The sequence below is a fragment of the Heterodontus francisci genome, unplaced genomic scaffold (assembly GCF_036365525.1).
Source record: "Heterodontus francisci isolate sHetFra1 unplaced genomic scaffold, sHetFra1.hap1 HAP1_SCAFFOLD_152, whole genome shotgun sequence".
Classification (NCBI taxonomy): Eukaryota; Metazoa; Chordata; class Chondrichthyes; order Heterodontiformes; family Heterodontidae; genus Heterodontus; species Heterodontus francisci.
In genome coordinates this window covers 1,554,841-1,575,920 of record NW_027141229.1, presented here as the reverse complement: position 1 = coordinate 1,575,920, position 21,080 = coordinate 1,554,841, and the positions used below count along the sequence as shown (strand labels likewise).

Genomic DNA, 21,080 nt, shown 5'->3' with positions numbered 1-21,080 from the left:
CCTGCTGATGTTGTTTCAGCTCCCACTTTCCATCCTGGCGACAGGACTTCTCCACCTCCATCAAAATTCAGCCGAACCATTCACAATTCTCTTTCAGAACCTTTCATAATTTTGTAAAGTTAAATTAAATTTCTCCCATAATAATCTTTGGACCAGTGAAAAAGGACAGTTTTTTGAGCTTTTCTTCAAAACTATATTGCTCGTTCCTTGCCACATTCTAGCACATCTTTAATCTTTTCCTGGCTCTAATATCTTTCTTAGAAATGGTTACCTTGAACTGCAGGCAATTTTCTGTCGGGGCGTGGAACGCCCTGCTTGCAACAGTAGTAGACTCGCCAACTTTAAGGGCATTTAAGTGGTGATTGGATAGACATATGGATGAAAATGGAATAGTGTAGGTCAGATCGTTTCACAGGTCGGCGCAACATCGAGGGCCGAAGGGCCTGTACTGCGCTGTAATGTTCTAATGTTCTAATTCTAATTCTTATCATCATCGGTGAAAGGAAATCTTTTACATCTCTTGCACTTCGTTGTGATAGAAGAGTGAATAAAGATATTTTGTTTACGATTTTAGGTGGACCTGGTGGAAATGGAGGAGCATAATGTGTTGAAGGTGGAGGCGGTTGGAATGGAAAGTGAGAAAAAGTGAATTAAGTTCTTGAAGGGAGGGAAGGAGGTGAGGACAGTCACTCGGGTGATGGAAGAGATAAAGCTGAGGCCTTTGCAAAACTAATGTGAGGAATGCACGGTTAATGTGAAATGAAGAGACTGCAGAAGCTCTGGTATGGAAGATGGCGTCGTTGGGACAAACAGAAGGTGATGAGGAAACTGAGAGAATGGAAGTTATCATTTATGCAAAGTGGAGTTTGAGGAATTGTGGTCAAGATAACTGTGGAAGTTGGTGGATCATATTAAATATTGATGCAAATTCTGTCCACTTATATTGAGGGAGGGAATTCGTGGAAGAGAAGTGAAGAGTCACAGATGTTCCGTTTTCAGATGAGGGAGCAACACATATTTCAATGCAAATTTGATTCAATTTTCCAGCTCGATGTGAACAAAGGTTTGACACAGCCACAATCATCGATGCATCGGATAAAGAGGTTGAAAAGGGAAACGGAGTAGCTCGGACCGTGTGAGGGAGAGAAAAATTTTGAAAATCCTGCCATTGTGTTCAGTTCCAGGCACCACACTTTGAGGAGCAATGTATTGGCTTTAGAGCGGGTGTAGAACATGTTCAAGAGAAAGTTCCAGGGGTAACAGATGTTTTCTGCCGACAGATTAAAGAATCGGGGTTGTTCTCCTTAAAGAGGAAATTGAGAGAGAGTTTGATAGAGTTGTTCCAAACCATGGGCTGCTTAAACAGAGTAGACACTGAGAAACTGCTCTCATTGGCCGACCTGACGAATACCAGAGGGCACAAGTTTTAGGGGGATGGCAATAGCATCAATGGCGACATTATGGAAACGTATGTGTACAAAGCACATGTTTCGGAAATGAAATGAACTGGCTGAGAGAGTGGTGAAACCAGAATGAATCAGAAGCGAATTGAATAAACAACTGAAGAGATTAAACAATGCAGGTTAGTGATGAGGAGATGTGGGAGTGAGATTAGCTGAGCTGCCTGTGCAGAGAGCTGACACGGTCAAGACAGACCAAATGGCCAACTGCTGTGTTGCAAGCATTCTATACTCCTTTTTGTTTGAATATATGACTTATTGGACGAAATTGCACAGTTAAAGAGAGCATCCAAAGTATAGATGAACATCCCTCAGAGGCTTCTCTGATGTTAGGAATTTAATTTATGAATAGCCATGCAGAGTGAAGGCCATCACTAAAACAACATGAGATCTACAGATGGGGCTCGTGATTTTTCTAGGACCTCCTTGATTTCTGTTTAACACAGCTTCCAGTTATGATTAATTTCTTATTGTGATCAGATTTGACCAGTCTTGGGAGTGGGGATGGGTCCAATTCAATTTTAGTGGAAAATATATTCCATATTCAGGGAATTAACACAGCTGTCGTAATCTGTTTGTTCAAAGATTAAGAAAAACTGTTTGAACAATTGTGCAACCTCACTATCCCCATAGAGATTCGGGAGGGTATAAAGTTAATGCACTGGGAATGTGTCAGCTCAGAATTTATTTCATTGATATTAACTGCAGCACGAACAGACCGATCACTCCAAGGAGAAAATGCACCGACCAATTCAATGGGTCAAGAAAATATTCTACATGATCCTTGCTATATTTGGCGTTCCTGGTAAGTATCTGTAACCAATGAAGTTTCAGAAATCTGTGTGTGAGCTGGTTTCTTCCATTACCATGGGAATAATTATATTACATGAGATTGAATGGTTCCAGTTACACAGACTCACATTCAATAATATAATTCTATTAATTTCCTCAATTATCTGTGCAGTTTTAATTTGTTGTCTGAACTGTTTCAAGCGCAAGGCACTCTGCATTGTAAAGTTATTGAATTATGTGGAATGTTGCATTCTGCAGAATCACAGTTCAAAGCAGGAGAATCTCAGAGGGGAAGGATTACTGGAATTATCTGTTAATGTAGAATTATACTGTGTGTGTGCACCTAACTGGAGTGGAGCACCTGACCTCAGCGATGATGTGTAACTGGGAGTCTCTGTCACTCTAGAATTGCACTGATTGTGGCTGAATAAATGGTGTGGACCACGTAACTCTCGGGACAATGTATTTCCTGGAGTATCTTTCATTGTATTCAGTGCGGGTCACCATCTTACACTTACTCGAAGTAGAGTTGTTGGCAGCACTATCAGGTGCTGATTAATTTCCTTCCCGAGCACGGTCCTGAGAAGTGTTTTATCATGAGTGACTGCAATAATAAATAATCCTCTTCAATATTACAACAAACACTGATGAATATGACTTGTTAAGAGACATGTTACTGATTTTACAGCACATGCACTGGGCATTCGGCACAACTAGATTAGGACTGTCTTCCTGCTCCGCATGAAGACATTCCAGTGATCTAATCCTATCAGCATATCCTTCCAATCCTGTCTCCCTCATGTACTAACCTCGCTTCTTCGTATTTTTTTCCCATTGCAACTACTCCAAGAGGTCTAAATTCCACGTTCCCAGAACTCTGAGTAAACAGGTCTCTCTTGAATTCCATCGTGAATTTATTGATGACCATCTTATTTTGAGGAATTGCAGAACTGGTCACCAGCAAAGGTGGAAATATCAGGTCCACGTTACCCCTCTCTAACTCTTATATAAGTTTAAAGGCCTCTATTAGTTCAACACTCATCCTACTCTTATCGACATAATAGAACCACAACATATCCCAATAACTATAATCTCCCAGTTACGGTATTATTTTTGTGAAGAATACATGCACCTGTTGGTTTCCCTGGATATTTTTATCACGTGTCGTCCAGAAGACTACACATTATTTACGTGTTCAATAAATACCTTTCTAATATGATAATGATATTCCTGTAGAAATGAAAGCCTGTGCTGTGATCACATTTGCATTGACTCAGTAAATTCTCTTTTCAATTTAACTCATTTATACAGCAGAGGGAGACGTCCAAGACGTATGAGTGCCTCCACTCCGAGGGGCTGGTTCGAGTCAGGGAGGGATTTCTTCCACCCCAGGGAGTGATTCGATTCTGGGATGGGTTCCTACAGTGGGAGTGGTTGGAGACCGGGTGCAGTTCTCTAGTCTACTCATTTTTTGGTTTCTCATTGCGACATTTAACTACTTGACCAGCGTCTGGTGAGCGGGGTGCTGTACCTTCCCGTCCAGGATTTGTTAAATCTGGAAGTGCTGGGGTTGGAGGCAGGATGAGGTGATGGACCCAATCTGACCCGATCGTAATCTACAAGGTTTTCGTTCTAAAATCCTTCCGGCTTGGGTTGAGAAGCGGAGAATGTTTTTTCAGTAATTTACAGCCACTTCTCCCTTCTCTCCTTTACAGTTAATTTAGTGTCAATTGTGATCCTGTCCCGGAGAAATTGCGGACTCTCCAGCTGCACCACCCGCTACTTGGTAGCCATGTCAACGGCGGATCTACTGGTCATTATCACGAATATCATACTCCGGAGAATCAATAATCTGTATTTCCCATTAAATTTCCTGAAACTCACCTCTGTGTGTCGCCCTCTCTATGTCCTGATCCGTGCAGCCGTCGACTGTTCCGTCTGGTTCACCATCACTTTCACATTTGATCGATTTGTCGCAATTTGTTGCCCGAAACTGAAATCGAAATATTGCACCAGGAAAACTGCGTCTGTGGTTCTAACAACTACCGGCATTCTGCTCTGTCTTAAAAATATTCCCATCTACTTTAGATATAAGCCTACACGGGTAATCAACAATGTAGAATGGCGGTGCTCTAATAACCCAAGCCATTTTACTGACCCTCGATGGATTGGATTTAGAATGTTTGATAAAGTTTTAACACCATTATTGCCATTTATTTTAATTCTGTTGCTGAACGCTCTGACGTTCAGACACATTTTAGTGACCAGTCGAGTTCGTCAGAGACTGAGGGGTCAGAGCAAGAAAGATAATCACAGTGACTCTGAAATGGAGAGAAGAAGGAAGTCTATGATTTTACTCTTCAGCATATCTGGCAGCTTCATATTTCTGTGGTTTCTGTATATTTTATATATCTTTGCTGCTCGTTATTTCTTAGATGTTTATTCTTATCGTACCTTTGAAGCTGTTGCATATATGCTGCGGAATTTAAATTGCTGTACAAACACATTTATTTATGTGGTCACTCAGTCCGAGTTCAGAGAGCAGTTAAAGAGTGCAGTGAAATATCCAGTTACATCAATTCTTAAATTAATTAATAAACAAAGCAACTGAGACCAGCTTAAAGATCCAGTGGTTAATGGACAAGAGGTGACCGCTGGAGATGCAGAAGAAAATGACCTGTAGGAGGAGAGACAAACATCAGAGCTGTTAGTGACGGGAAGAGGGGGGTCGAGAACAGGAGGATCGGAAGTAAATTAGCAGGAATCAAAAAAGATAACGAGCAGTGAGCAAAGGGAAAGAGATGAACTTCGTAAAGGGGTCAGGAGAAGAGTGACTGCTCTCCCTGAAGGAACTGATGTTAAAGAAGCTTGAACTGGATATGACACCTATCATTAAACAGGAATCATGCATTTTAATAAGTCTGCTAACTGACTTGATCAATTGAATATATCTATAGAAGAAAACATTTATATTTAAAAACAACCTTGTTTTTTCCTGATATTCCACCAGACACATTTATTCTTAATTGCGTTGGTAACCTGGGAATGTTGAGGTGAATAGTTTACGGTAATTGGCATTGTTGATAAGAAGATGAAAGATTGATGTAGAACTGCTTTGTTTCTACAAGGATGTGTTATTTGTTCACACAAAGAAATGTTAACTCTAGGAGCCTGGTAAATAAGAGATGGATAAAAGCAAAATACTGCGGATGCTGGAAATTTGAAATAAAAACAAGAAATGCTGGAACCACTCAGCAGGTCTGGCAGCATCTGTGAATAGAGAAGCAGAGTTAACGTTTCGGGTCAGTGACCCTTCTTCGGAACTCAAGAACTCGGAAGAAGGGTCACTGACCCGAAATGTTAACTCTGCTTCTCTTTTCACAGATGCTGCCAGACCTGCTGAGTGGTTCCAGCATTTCTTGTTTTTATATTAAATAAGAGATGGAGATGCTTTTAGCGTACACCACTCGAATTACAGAGGTGCAGTGACAGCAGATGAATCTGACGTTAAACTAATGGAAGAGTTAATTCAAAGGATATCATAATAAGGAATCAGAAGCCTAAAAGATGGAAACTCAGAGTCTTTGCTGGTACAGTTTACAATGGCGTCTGTGGTGTAATTATTCTGAAACACAGTTCAACGGAATGTCCAATCAGAGGCTGGAGAACCAGGGCATCGCCTGTGCTGGCAACATTCAAGGAATCCTGGTCTTGAAGGAGAAGAAACCTCCATGTTGGCTTCAGTGCTTTTTTGTTAAGCATTTATAACATCTTGCTTAATAAATTATTCTGGATTCATAAGTATCCGTTATTTGTACATTGTTAGGTCAGGCACAACTGAGAACCCCATCGAAATAAATTGAAAATTCTGTACTGAGAATTTTTAAATAAAAGTGTTCAACACCTGAAAATCCCGAAAGAGACAATGGTGCAACTTGGGGCCAGATGTTGAAAAAGGCTAAAACGAAATGACTGGTTGTGAAGATGAGTGAAATCTTGCTGTGATTAGTCTGGCCAACTTTTTACATTCAAGGAAGGAAATGCATAAGGGGAACAACCAGACATAGATCCGCAGGACCTGTGAATAAGATGTCATTTGAATTACCATATAAAAGATTGGTCAAAAACATAGAACGAATATCAGCAGAAGTGTGGAATAATTTAATATTTTAAGCTTCCAAGAATCATAGAAACATAAAATGTTTAAGGTACAGAAAGAGGCTACTTTGACCTATCGTGTCTGTGCCAGCCAGTAAATGATCCACCTATTCCAATCCCACCGTCCAGCATTTGGTTCTTAACCCTGCAGATTATGGTAGCTGAGGTGCATATCCAGACTTTTTTTCAATGAGTTGAGCGGCTGTGCCTCAACCACCCTTTCAGGCAGTGAGGTCCAGCTCCCTACCACCCTCTGGATGAAAAAAAGTTTTTCAGCATCTCCCCTCCATTTTTTTAGCAATCAGATTAAAGCTATCCCCCTCGTCACTGACCTCTCTGCTAAGGCGAATAAATCCTTTACCTCCATTCTATCCAGGCTCCTCAAGATTTTGTAGATTTCAATCAGATCTCCTCTCAGCCTTCTCTGTTCCAAGGAGAATAACCACGGCCTATCCAATCTTTCCTCCTACTTGCATTTTTCCAGTCCTGGCAACATCCTCGTAAATGTCCTTTGTACCCTCTCTCGTGCAATTACATCCTTTCTGTAATGAGGTGACCAGAACTGCACACAGTACTCAAGTTGTTGCCTCACCAATGAGGTATATTGGGATTCAGATGGTAACAGAGAGTGAGAGACTGGAATTCAGAGGGTAACAGAGTGGGAGAGACTGAGATTCAGAGGGTAACGGTGAGGGAGAGACTGGGATTCAGAGGGTAACAGAGTGGGAGAGACTGAGATTCAGAGGGTAACGGTGAGGGAGAGACTGGGATTCAGAGGGTAAAAGAGTTGGAGAGACTGGGATTCAGAGGGTAACAGAGAGGGAGAGACTGGGATTCAGACGGTAAGGGAGAGGGAGAAACTGGGATTGCGAGGGTAACAGAGAGGGAGAGTCTGGAATTCAGAGGGTAACAGAGTGGGAGAGACTGAGATTCAGAGGGTAACGGTGAGGGAGAGACTGGGATTCAGAGGGTAAAAGAGTTGGAGAGACTGGGATTCAGAGGGTAACAGAGAGGGAGAGACTGGGATTCAGACGGTAAGGGAGAGGGAGAAACTGGGATTGCGAGGGTAACAGAGAGGGAGAGTCTGAGATTCAGAGGGTAACGAAGAGGGGGAGGCTGGGGTTCATATGGTAACAAAGAGGAAGAGACTGGGATTCAGAGGGTAACAGGGAGGGAGAGACTAAGATTCACACGGTAATTGAGATGGGCCACTTGTCCCATCGTGTCTATTCCAGACAGAAAACGATCCACCTATTCTAATCCCACCTTCCAGCATTTGGTCCGTAGCATAGAAAGGGTGAGGGAGAAAGGGAGAGATACAGGATGAGGGAGAGAGATAGAGAAGCTGGGTGAGAGCAGAGAGAGAGAGACTGTGTGAGGAAGACAGAGAGAGTGGCAGAGACAGAGAGAGGGAGGCACAGAGTCAGAGGGAGGGAGAGGGAGAGACAGTGTGTGGGAGACAGAGAGAGAGAGAGACAGGGTGAGCGAGAGAGAGAGAGACAGAGACAGAATGAAGGAGAGAGAGAGAATAAGACAGTGTGAGGGAGACAGAGAGAGAGAGATAGAGTGAATGTCAGGATGAGGGAGAGGGAGACTGTGTGAGGAAGAGAGAGAGAGAGAGAGAGAGAGATAGAGAGAAAGAATTCGTGAGACAGTGTGAGGGAGAGAGAGACAGTGTGAGGGAGAGAGAGACAGAGAGAGAGAGAGAGAGAGAGACGGTGAGAGAGAGAGAGACGGTGAGAGAGAGAGAGAGCGACAGAATGAGGGAGAGAGAGAGAAAGACAGTGTGAGGGAGACAGAGAGAGACAGAGTGAGGGAGTGAGAGACAGAGTGAGGGGGAGAAAAAGGCTGAGTGAGAGAGAGAGAAACAGAGAGACGGTGTGAGGGAGAGACAGAGAGAGAGAGAGAGGGTGAGGGAGAGAGAGAGAGTGGCTGAGTGAGGGAGAGAGAGAGAGAGACAGAGTGATGGAGAGAGCGAGAGAGAGAGCGAGGGTGAGGGAGAGAGGGAGACTGCGTGAGGGAGAGAGCGAGAGGGAGAGACAGGGTGAGGGAGGGAGAGAGAGAGACACACACAGTGAGGGAGAGAGAGAGAGAGACTGTGTGAGGGAGACAGAGAGGGAGACAGAGTGAGGGACAGAGAGAGACAGGGTAAGGGAGGGAGAGAGAGATAGATAGAGGGAGAGAGAGAGGTAGAGAGAAAGACAGACAGAGTGAGGGATGGAGGGAGAGAGATATCGATAGAGGGAGAGAGAGAGGTAGATAGAGAGACAGAGACAGAGAGACAGAGACAGAGAGACAGAGACAGAGAGAGAGAAAGACAGACAGAGTGAGGGATGGAGGGAGAGAGATATCGATAGAGGGAGAGAGAGAGGTAGATAGAGAGACAGAGACAGAGAGACAGAGACAGACAGACAGAGACAGAGAGAGAGAAAGACTATTTGAGGGAGAGAGAGAGTGAAAGAGAAAGGGAGAGTGTGTGAGAGAGAGAGAGAGAGAGTGAGGGAAACAATGAGAGAGAGAGACAGGATGAGGGAGGGAGAGAGATAGAGAGATAGGGCGAGGGAGAGCGAGAGAGAGAAATAGAGAGACAGTGTGAGGGCGAGAGAGAGAGAGACTGTGTGATGGAGAGAGAGAGAGACTGTGAGGGAGAGAGAGGGAGAGACAGGGTGAGGGAGGGAGAGAAGGAGATTTGGGGAGGGAGAGCGAGAGACTGTGAGGGAGACAGATAGAGAGAGACTGCGTGAGGGAGGGTGAGGGAGAGACTTTGCGAGGAAGACAGAGAGGGAAACAAGGTGAAGGAGAGAGAGAATTTGAGACAGTGTGAGGGAGACTGAGAGAGCCAGTGTGAGGGAGATTGAGAGACAGAGTGAGGGAGGCAGAGAGAGACAGTGTGAGGGAAGGAGAAAGAGAGACTGTGTCAGGGAGGCAGAGTGAGAGACTGTGTGAGGCAGTCAGGGAGAGAGAGAGAGAGTGAGGGGGTTAGAGAGACAGTGTCAGGGAGACAGAGAGGGAGACAGGGTGAGGGAGGGAGAGAGAGAGAGACAGAGTGAGGGAGAGAAATAGAGAGAGAAATAGATAGACAGTGTGAGGGAGAGACAGAGAGACAGCATGAGGAAGACAAGAGAGAGAGAGCGAGAGAGAGACAGGGTGAGGGCGAGAGAGAGAGAGAGACAGTGTGAGGGGAATAGAGAGAGAGAGAGAGAGCGAGAGAGTGACAGGGTCAGGGAGAGAGAGAGAGACAGAATGAGGGAGAGGGATGGAGAGAGAAATGGAGAGACCGGGTGAGGGAGAGACAAAGAGAGAGACAGGGTGAGGGAGACAGAGAGAGAGAGAGACAGAGAGCGACAGCATGAGGGAGACAGAGAGAGAGCGAGAGAGAGAGAGACAGGGTGAGAGAGAGAGAGAGAGATGGGGGAAGATTTGAAAGATTTAGAGACAGGTTGAGGAAAGGCGAGAGAGGGAGACAGAGACTTTTATGTACAAAATGATGGGAGATCCATGTCCATGGAACAAATGGAGGGATCTCCCCTCCTCATATAAACTGGAGGGAGCTCGCCCTCTACATATCGAATGGAGGGTGCTCCTCCTCTACATATCAATTGGAGGGCGCTCCCCCTCTACATATCGAATGGAGGGTGCTCCTCCTCTACATATCAATTGGAGGGCGCTCCCCCTCTACATATCAAATGCAGGGTGCTCCCCCTCTACATATCAGATGGAGGGCACTCCCCCTCGACATATCAAATGGAGGGCGCTCCCCCACTGCATATCAAATGGAGGGCGCTCCCCCTCTACATATCAAATGGAGGGCTCTCCCCCTCTACATAACAAATGGAGGGAGCTCCCCCTCTACATATCAAATGGAGTGAGCTCTCCCTCTACATGTCAAATAGAGGGACCTCCCCCTCTACATACAAAGAGGAGAGGGCTACCCCTCTACATACAACGTGGAGGGACCTCCCCCTCTACATAACAAATAGAGGGACCTCCCCTCTACATATAAATAGGAGGGCGCTCCCCCTCTACATATCAAATGGAGTGCACTCACCCTCTACATAACAAATGGAGTGAGCTCCCCCTCTACATACCAAATGGAGTGAGCTCCCCCTCTACATATCAAATGGAGTGCACTCACCCTCTACATAACAAATGGAGTGAGCTCCCCCTCTACATACCAAATGGAGTGAGCTCTCCCTCTACATGTCAAATAGAGGGACCTCCCCCTCTACTTATAAAGAGGAGAGGGCTACCCCTCTACATATAAAGTGGAGGGACCTTCCCCTAGATATAAAACAGAAGGAGATGCCATTCTATGTAGAAAATGGAGGGAGATCCCTGTCTAGATAACAATTAGAGGGAGCTCCGCCTCCACTTATAAAATGGTGGGAGTTCCACCTGTACATATAGAATGGAGGGAGCACCCTCTCTGCATATGAAATGGTGGGAATTAGTAGAGGGGGAGCTTTTACAGCACAGGCAGGATACTTAGAAAGGGGGAAGTGTTTACAATGGAGGGCAGGGGGGAAAATTAGATTGGAGTCAGTAATGGAGGGGTATAATATATGGAAGTCTGTTCCTGGGGGTATCTAGATGGGTGTCTGTCCACAGGAGGGGGGTATTTACAAGGGGGTGTGTTTCTCGGTGGGTATTTAGATGGGAGTCTGTTCCTGGGGGGGGGGGGGGTAGATGGGAGTCTGTTCCTGGGGAGTGTATTTACATGGGAGTGTGTTCCTCGGGTGGCGGGGGTATTTAGATGGGAGTTTGTTCCTGGGACGGTATTTAGATGGGAGTCTGTTCTTGGGGTCGGGGGTGGTATTTAGATGGAAGTCTGATCCTGGGGGGGTGGGTATTTAGATGGGAGATTTTTCCTGGGGGGATATTTAGATGTGAGACTGTACCTGGGGGGGGGGTGTATTTAGATCGGTTGTCTTGTAACAGGGGGAAGGGGATAATTAGATGGGGTCTGTTCATAGTGAGGGTATTAGACAGGGTCAGTTAACAGGAGAAATCAGATAGGGGTCAGTAGATGAGATTATTTAGATTGGGGGGGTCTTTACAAGGGGGGATGTTTTCCAGGGGGCAAATATTGCAGGGGTAAAAAATTGCAGGGTTGATATAAATTGTGGGGGGAGGACATTTTGAGGGGGTGGGAAAAGAATTGGGAAAATACATTGTGGGGGCGGAACTTGCGGGGGGGATATAAATTGCGGGGGGAGATATAAATTGCGGGGGATAGATATAAATTGCGGGGGGAGATATAAATTGCGGGGGGTAGATATAAATTGCGGGGGGAGATATAAATTGCGGGGGTGAGCTATAAATAGTGGGGGAGATATAAATTACGGGGAGGAGATATAAATTGCGGGGGGGGGAGAGATATAAATTGCGGGGGGAGATATAAATTGCGGGGGGAGATATAAATTGCTGGGGGAGATATAAATTGCGGCGAGGAGATATTAATTGCGGGGAGGAGATATAAATTGTGGGGGCGTGAGATATAAATTGCGGTGGTGTGATATAAATTGCAGGGGGCGAGATATAAATTGTGGGGTCGTGAGATATAAATTGCGGTGGTGTGATATAAATTGCGGGGGGGAGATATAAATTGTGGGTGGGAGATATAAATTGCGGGGGGAGATATAAATTGCGGGGAGGAGATATAAATTGTGGGGTCGTAAGATATAAATTGCGGTGGTGTGATATAAATTGCGGGGGGAGATATAAATTGCAGGGGGCGAGATATAATTTGTGGGGGCGTGAGATATAAATTGCGGGGGTGTGATATAAATTGCGGGGGGGAGATAGAAATTGCAGGGGGCGAGATATAAATTGCGGTGAGGAGATATAAATTGCGGGGGGGAGATATAAATTGCGGGGGGAGATATAAATTGCGGTGAGGAGATATAAATTACGGGGAGGAGATATAAATTGTGGGGTCGTGAGATATAAATTGCGGTGGTGTGATATAAATTGTGGGTGGGAGATATAAATTGCGGGGGGAGATATAAATTGCGGGGAGGAGATATAAATTGCGGTGGTGTGATATAAATTGTGGGGGCGTGAGATATAAATTGCGGTGGTGTGATATAAATTGCGGGGGGTAGATATAAATTGCAGGGGGCTAGATATAAATTGTGGGGGCGTGAGATATAAATTGCGGGGGTGTGATGTAAATTGCGGTGGTGTGATATAAATTGCGGGGGGGAGATATAAATTGCAGGGGGCGAGATATAAATTGCGGTGAGGAGATATAAATTGCGGGGGGGAGATATAAATTGCGGGGGGAGATATAAATTGCGGTGAGGAGATATAAATTGCGGGGAGGAGATATAAATTGTGGGGTCGTGAGATATAAATTGCGGTGGTGTGATATAAATTGTGGGTGGGAGATATAAATTGCGGGGGGAGATATAAATTGCGGGGAGGATATATAAATTGCGGTGGTGTGATATAAATTGTGGGGGCGTGAGATATAAATTGCGGTGGTGTGATATAAATTGCGGGGGGGAGATATAAATTGCAGGGGGCGAGATATAAATTGTGGGGGCGTGAGATATAAATTGCGGGGGTGTGATATAAATTGCGGTGGTGTGATATAAATTGCGGGGGGGAGATATAAATTGCAGGGGGCGAGATATAAATTGTGGGGAGGAGATATAAATTGCGGGGGGAGATATAAATTGCGGGGAGGAGATATAAATTGCGGGGAGGAGATATAAATTGCAGGGGGCGAGATATAAATTGTGGGGGGAGATATAAATTGCGGGGGGAGATATAAATTGCGGGGAGGAGATATAAATTGCAGGGGGCGAGATATAAATTGCGGGGGGAGATATAAATTGCGGGGGGAGATATAAATTGCGGGGAGGAGATATAAATTGCAGGGGGCGAGATATAAATTGTGGGGAGGAGATGTAAATTGCGGGGGGAGATATCAATTGCGGGGAGGAGATATAAATTGCGGTGGTGTGATATAAATTGTGGGGGCGTGAGATATAAATTGCGGTGGTGTGATATAAATTGTGGGGGCGTGAGATATAAATTGCGGTGGTGTGATATAAATTGCGGGGGGGAGATATAAATTGCAGGGGGCGAGATATAAATTGTGGGGGCGTGAGATATAAATTGCGGGGGTGTGATATAAATTGCGGGGGGGAGATATAAATTGCAGGGGGCGAGATATAAATTGCGGGGGGAGATATAAATTGCAGGGGGCGAGATATAAATTGTGGGTGGGAGATATAAATTGCGGGGAGGAGATATAAATTGTGGGGGGGAGATATAAATTGTGGGGTGGAGATATAAATTGTGGGGGGAAATATAAATTGCGGGGGTAGATATAAATTGCAGGGAGGAGATATAAATTGCGGGAGGCAGATATAAATTGCGGGGAGGAGATATAAATTTCCGGGGGGCAGATATAAATTGCGGGGGAGATATAAATTGGGGGAGGGGTTTATAAATTGCGGGGGGGATATAAATTGAGAGGGGGGAGATATAAATTGTGGGGTCCTGAGATATAAATTGCGGTGGTGTGATATAAATTGCGGGGAGGAGATATAAATTGTGGGGGCGTGAGATATAAATTGCGGTTTTGTGATATAAATTGCAGGGGAGGAGATATAAATTGCGGGGGGAGATATCAATTGCGGGGAGGAGATATAAATTGCGGTGGTGTGATATAAATTGTGGGGGCGTGAGATATAAATTGCGGTGGTGTGATATAAATTGTGGGGGCGTGAGATATAAATTGCGGTGGTGTGATATAAATTGCGGGGGGAGATATAAATTGCAGGGGGCGAGATATAAATTGTGGGGGCGTGAGATATAAATTGCGGGGGTGTGATATAAATTGCGGGGGGGAGATATAAATTGCAGGGGGCGAGATATAAATTGCGGGGGGGAGATATAAATTGCAGGGGGCGAGATATAAATTGTGGGTGGGAGACATAAATTGCGGGGGGAGATATAAATTGCGGGGGGAGATATAAATTGCGGGGAGGAGATATAAATTGTGGGGGGGAGATATAAATTGTGGGGAGGAGATATAAATTGTGGGGGAAATATAAATTGCGGGGGTAGATATAAATTGCAGGGAGGAGATATAAATTGCGGGAGGCAGATATAAATTGCGGGGAGGAGATATAAATTTCCGGGGGGCAGATATAAATTGCGGGGGAGATATAAATTGGGGGAGGGGTTTATAAATTGCGGGGGGGATATAAATTGAGAGGGGGGAGATATAAATTGTGGGGTCCTGAGATATAAATTGCGGTGGTGTGATATAAATTGCGGGGAGGAGATATAAATTGTGGGGGCGTGAGATATAAATTGCGGTTTTGTGATATAAATTGCAGGGGAGGAGATATAAATTGCGGGGAGGAGATATAAATTGTGGGAGCGTGAGATATAAATTGCGGTGGTGTGACATAAATTGCGGGGCGGAGATATAAATTGCAGGGGGCGAGATATAAATTGTGGGGGCGTGAGATATAAATTGCGGGGGTGTGATATAAATTGCAGGGGAAGATATAAATTGCGGGGGGGGATATAAATTGCAGGGGGCGAGATATAAATTGTGGGTGGGAGATATAAATTGCGGGGGGAGATATAAATTGCGGGGGGAGATATAAATTGCGGGGAGGAGATATAAATTGTGGGGGGGAGATATAAATTGTGGGGAGGAGATATAAATTGTGGGGGGAAATATAAATTGCAGGGGGAGATATAAATTGCAGGGAGGAGATATAAATTGCGGGAGGCAGATATAAATTGCGGGGAGGAGATATAAATTTCCGGGGGGCAGATATAAATTGCGGGAGAGATATAAATTGGGGGAGGGGTTTATAAATTGCGGGGGGGATATAAATTGAGAGGGGGGAGATATAAATTGTGGGGTCCTGAGATATAAATTGCGGTGGTGTGATATAAATTGCGGTTAGGAGATATAAATTGTGGGGGCGTGAGATATAAATTGCGGTGGTGTGATATAAATTGCAGGGGGGAGATATAAATTGCAGGGGGCGAGATATAAATTGTGGGTGCGTGAGATATAAATTGCGGTGGTGTGATATAAATTGCGGTGGTGTGATATAAATTGCGGGGGGGAGATATAAATTGCAGGGGGCAAGATATAAATTGTGGGTGGGAGATATAAATTGCGGGGGGAGATATAAATTGCGGGGAGGAGATATAAATTGCGGGGAGGAGATATAAATTGTGGGGGCGTGAGATATAAATTGCGGTGGTGTGATATAAATTGCGGGGCGGAGATATAAATTGCAGGGGGCGAGATATAAATTGTGGGGGCGTGAGATATAAATTGCGGGGGTGTGATATAAATTGCGGGGGAAGATATAAATTGTGGGGGGAGATATAAATTGCAGGGGGCGAGATATAAATTGTGGGTGGGAGATATAAATTGCGGGGGAGATATAAATTGCGGGGAGGAGATATAAATTGTGGGGGGGAGATATAAATTGTGGGGGAAATATAAATTGCGGGGGGAGATATAAATTGCAGGGAGGAGATATAAATTGCGGGAGGCAGATATAAATTGCGGCGAGGAGATATAAATTTCCGGGGGGCAGATATAAATTGCGGGGGAGATATAAATTGGGGGAGGGGTTTATAAATTGCGGGGGGGATATAAATTGAGAGGGGGGAGATATAAATTGCGGGGGGGGTGGAGATAAATTGCGGGGGTGGATATAAATTGCGGGGGGTAGATAAATTCTGTGGGATAAATTGAAGGGGGCGGTTCGGGTTCGAAAAAGAAAGAGAAAAAGAAAAATTCGGAAAGAGATAAAAAGAAAGAAAGAAAAGATAGAAAGAGAAAGAGAGAAGATATAATGAGACAAAGAAAGAGAGAGAGAAAGAGAGAGAAAAGAAAGAAAGCGACAAAGGAAGAGAGATAAAAAGAGAGAAGAGATAGAGACAAGAAAGAGAGAAAAAGAGAAAGAAAGAGAGAAAAGACATATGAACAGAAAAGAGAGTGAAATCACAGAAACAGAGAAAAGACAGAAAGAGGCGGGGAATGAGAGAAAAGACTGAAAGAGACAGAGAAATAGAGAAAAGACAGAAAGTCAGGAATAGAGGAAAGACAAAGTCAGAGAAATAGAGAAAATACAGAAAGTCAGAAATAGAGAAAAGACAAAAAGTCAGAAATAGAGAAAAGACAGAAAGTCAGAGAAATGGAGACAAGACAGAAAGTCAGAAATGGAGAAAAGACAAAGTCAGAGAAATAGAGAAAAGACAGAGATACAGAGAAATAGAGAAAAGGCAGAAAGAGAGAGAAAAAGTGGAGGGAAAAAAGTGGAGGGAAATAACTGAGATGCAAAGAAATAGCAGGCAGCAAAGAGACAGACAGAAAGACAGTGAGAAAGGCACACAGAAAATCACAGAGAGATGAGAGAGAGAAGGACAGAGAAAGCAATTGAGACAAAAATATGCACACTCACTCAGAGAGAAACAGAGAGAGAGATTGGGGTGAGAGAGATTGAGGAACAGAGAGGGAGAGAGAAACAGAGAGAGAGAGAGAAAAACAGAGAGATAGATTTGGAGAGAGACATTGAGGAACAGAGAGAGTGAAACAGAGAGAGAGAGAGAGAAAGAAAGAGAGAGAGAGAGACACAGACAGACAGACAGAGAGAGGGAGAAACAGAGAGATAGAGAGAGAAACAGAGATTGAGAAACCGAGAGAGAGAGAGATTGAGGAACAGAGAGAGAAAGAAACAGAGAGCGAGAGAAACACAAAGTGAGGGAGAAAGACGGAGAGAGATGGAGAAACACAGATGGAGAGACAGAAACAGAGAGAGAGAGAGAGAGAGAGAGAGAGAGACAGAGAGAGAGAGAAACAGAGACAGAGTGAAACCGAGAGTGAGATTGGGAGAGAGAGATTGAGGAACACAGAGAGAAACACAGAGAGAGAGAAACAGAGAGATACATTGGGAGGAGACATTGAGGAACAGATAGAGAGAGAAAGAGAGAGAGAAAGAAACACAGAGAGAGAGAAAAACACAAAGTGAGGGAGAGAGCGAGATTGAGAAACAGGGAAAGAGAGAGAAAGAAAGAGAGAGAGAGAAACAGAGAGAGGGAGAAACAGAGATTGAGAAACCGAGAGAGAGAGATATTGAGGAACAGAGGGAGAAAGAAACAGAGAGAGAGAGAGAAACACAAGATGAAGGAGAGCGACAGAGAGAAATGGAGGAACACAGACGGAGAGAACCAGAGAGAGAGTGAGAAACAGAGAGAGAAGCAGAGAGAGAGAGAGTGAGAGCGAGACAAGCAGAGAAACAGAGCGAGAGAGAGAGAGAGAGAGAAGCACAGAGCGAAAGAGAAACACAGAGAAAGAGAGATTGAAAAAGATTGAGAAGAAGAGATTGGGAGGAAGAGATTGGGAGGGAGAGATTTAGAGGGAGAGATTGAGAGGGAGAGATTGAGTCAAAAGGAGGGAGAAAAGCAGGGAGAGACAATAAAGATGTGATACTCACTATCCCAAAGATCTGCGCTCATCGTTGGACTCTAACACCTTCCCTCCATCAGCCCATCCATGGGGAAAAGATCCTGGAGAGGGGCATTGGGGTGGGAATTGAAGAAAAGGGTCAGGACGGGGACAGAGAGAGGGGGATTCAGACTGGACTCTCTCCATCTCTCTCTCTCTCTCTCTCTCTGTCTCTCTCACACACACACACACACACACACACACACTGTAATCAGCTTGCAATTCACCTGGGCACAGAGACACAGAGATTGGGGCACAGAAATTCACCTTCACAAACCAGCCACATGGAAAGAAATAATGGAGGCTGACGTTGTCCTAATATATCCCAGAACCTGTCACTCAAAACAGACAGTCCACCTAAAATACAGCTCATCCAAACAGCTCTCAGCTTCCTCCATCAGGACATTCCCTCCCGGTATGGGACAGTCCAAGGCGAGTTTCTGTGCAAACAAGGAATGGGGGAAGAGAGGGATATTCCAGCCAAATCCCAAAGGGAACATTCCAGCCAAAAACCTGTCTGTCTGTCTGTCTCTCTCTCCCTTTTCCAAAAACCTCATTAACGGAGCAGAAAAGCTGCTGCAATTTAAAACCTGGAGGGGTCGGTTTGGATAATGGCCATTTAGCACTAATTGAATTAAATGTTTTTCACTATTCACCTCCACTTAACAGAAAGTTCAAAAAATGACTGAAAATGTCTCACTGCAATTACCTTGAAATTCTGACAGAGAGTTTTTTGCTGGAGAGGCCGGTTTGACTGCAATATATTTGTCAATGATCCTTTGGAATAGATTTGCTGCTGCTGCATTTATGCATTAGCCTGTAATCAATCGAAAAAACCTTCTTAACATTTACTTGTTTAATGTTACAAAGGTTTACAAAGCTGGGAAATGGACATTTAACACAAATTGTATTAAAGATCTTCCACTTTTCACCTCCAGTTTATATAAAGTTCAGCGATAACGACCTCCACATTCTGACAAAGAGTTTTTTGCTGCTGTAATAAAGTGTCGCTTGCTTCCATTTACTTCCTGACTGTTTATTTCCTGTGCTCCCCTGGGGGATTCAGAGATGATTTTTGTTCATCACTTGTCCATATTCAGGAGGTTCCAGCTCCTCTGCAGCTGCTGTCCAAATTAATTGTATTCAAAATCTTTCCCTCAGTTTGGAGACCTGAGGCGAGACTGTTTACACTAGCAGAGGGGAGAAACAAATAGGCAGTGAGTTGTTCCTCTCTGGAATTCACTCTCTGACAGGTTTCTGAAAGCAGATTCAAAATTAACTTTCAAAAGACAATCGGATCAAAACTTCAATTACTTTGAGTTATAGTAGAGAAGATACCAGCACAGAGAAAGACGTGAGAGGGAGAGAGAGAGAGATGTCATAACGTTAGTGATGAAGAAAGCAACACAACATATTCAGATAGTTTTTATTTGTAAATGATTGTTTGAGTTTTATTTGATGCTGTTGTTTTATTTATACAATCATACAATCACTCAAAATAATTTTCCAAACAGGAACCATTTTAATGTTACATGTGGTTACATAGTAGGAAAATAGCCATTTAACACAAATTGTATTAAAATTATTTTATTCAGCACCTCAAGTTTACAGAAAGTAAATTCCTCAAACTTTTGGAAACTTTCAAACTCTCAGTTGCACAGAATCTCCAATCAGCAATGGCTCATCATCTCCATCTGCTGGTGGCCTGTCTCACTACAGTTACTGCCCCCTCTCACCATCTCCATCTGCTGGTTCCACAGTCACGTTGCAGTTACTGTCCCCCTCTCACCATCTCCATCTGCTGGTGTTCCTGTCACTACAGTTACTGACCCTCTCACCATCCCCATCTACTGGTGTCCCCGTCTCACTGCAGTTACTGTCCCGCTCACACCATCTCCATCTGCTGGTGTCCCTGTCTCACTGCAGTTACTGTCCCCCTCTCACCATCTCCATCTGCTCGTGTCTCTGTCTCACTGCAGTTGCTGTCCCCCTCTCACCATCTCCATCTGCTGGTGTCCCTGTCTCACTGCAGTTACTGCCCCCTCTCTCCACCTCACAATCACTGCGATTTGCAGTTTGTCCACAGATTGTAGTTGTTGACAAGCCAGCACTAGGAGGCGCTGTACAGCCATTTGCGCAAATTCAGCCTGTTCCACTGAAACGTCATGGTCTGCCACGTTCAGGCAGCTGCCAGGACTAAAGATGGCGCCCATCAAATAATCACAAAGACGGATGGGGGTCGAGTGGTGGAGTGGGGCGTGTTGGTGGTTGGGGTGGGGGGGGCGGCGGGGAATGGGATTTAGTTCCAGTGTTTGAAACCCTTCACCTCTTTCTATGATTTCACTAATTTAACAATGAGATTCAGAGAGTATTTTACCGCCTTTGCATTGTTAGCAAATGTAAAAATTCCAGCAGTAACCATCCAAATATTGTAAACAGCAGGAGTCCCAGAACATATCCCTGTGAATACTTGCTTTGGACATCTGTGACAAGTCAAACTATATGGGTCAAGTATATATAATATTCTGAACAATCTGGCCAAAATAAGTAACAGGGTTAAGGAATTGGCAAACAAATATTGATATCGATAAATCTAGACATTTAAAAAATAAATTTGATCTTGGAATGTGAGCGTCACTGACAAGGCTGGCATTCATTGTTCACCACTAGCTGCACAGTGGCGTAGTGGTTAGCACCGCAGCCTCACAACTCCAGCGACCCAGGTTTGGTTCTGGGTACTGTCTGTGCGGAGTTTGCAAGTTCTCCCTGTGACCATGTGGGTTGCCGCCGGGTGCTCCAGTTTCCTCCCACAGCCAAAGACTTGCAGGTTGATAAGTAAATTGGCCATTGTAAATTGCCCCTTGTTTAGGTCAGTGGCAGGAGTATGGTGGGGATGTGGTCGGAATGTAGGATTAGTATAAATGGGTGGTTGTTGGGCGGCACAGTCTCGGTGGGCCGAAGGGCCTGTTTCAGTGCTACATATCTCTCTTCATCTCACTAGTTGCTCTGTGTTTGCCACAACTGAATGGTTTGCTCAGTCATTTCAGAGGGCAAGTAAGAGTAAATCACATTGATGTAGGGCTGTTGTCATATCAAAGACGGATCGGGTAAAGACAACAGGTTTCCCTCCATAAAGGTGGGATTTGAACTCTTGTAGATTATTAATC

The 21,080-nt window shown here is 44.5% G+C and overlaps 1 protein-coding gene across 1 annotated transcript; it reads left to right on the top strand.

Annotated features, from left to right (window-relative positions):
• The first annotated feature begins 2,198 nt into the window (after positions 1 to 2,198).
• LOC137362485 (probable G-protein coupled receptor 139) lies at positions 2,199 to 4,863 on the top strand. The gene is made up of 2 exons (XM_068026866.1): positions 2,199 to 2,265; positions 3,968 to 4,863. Exons 1-2 carry the CDS (start codon positions 2,199 to 2,201, stop codon positions 4,861 to 4,863), a joined length of 963 nt encoding a protein of 320 aa, XP_067882967.1.
• Positions 4,864 to 21,080: the final 16,217 nt, after the last annotated feature.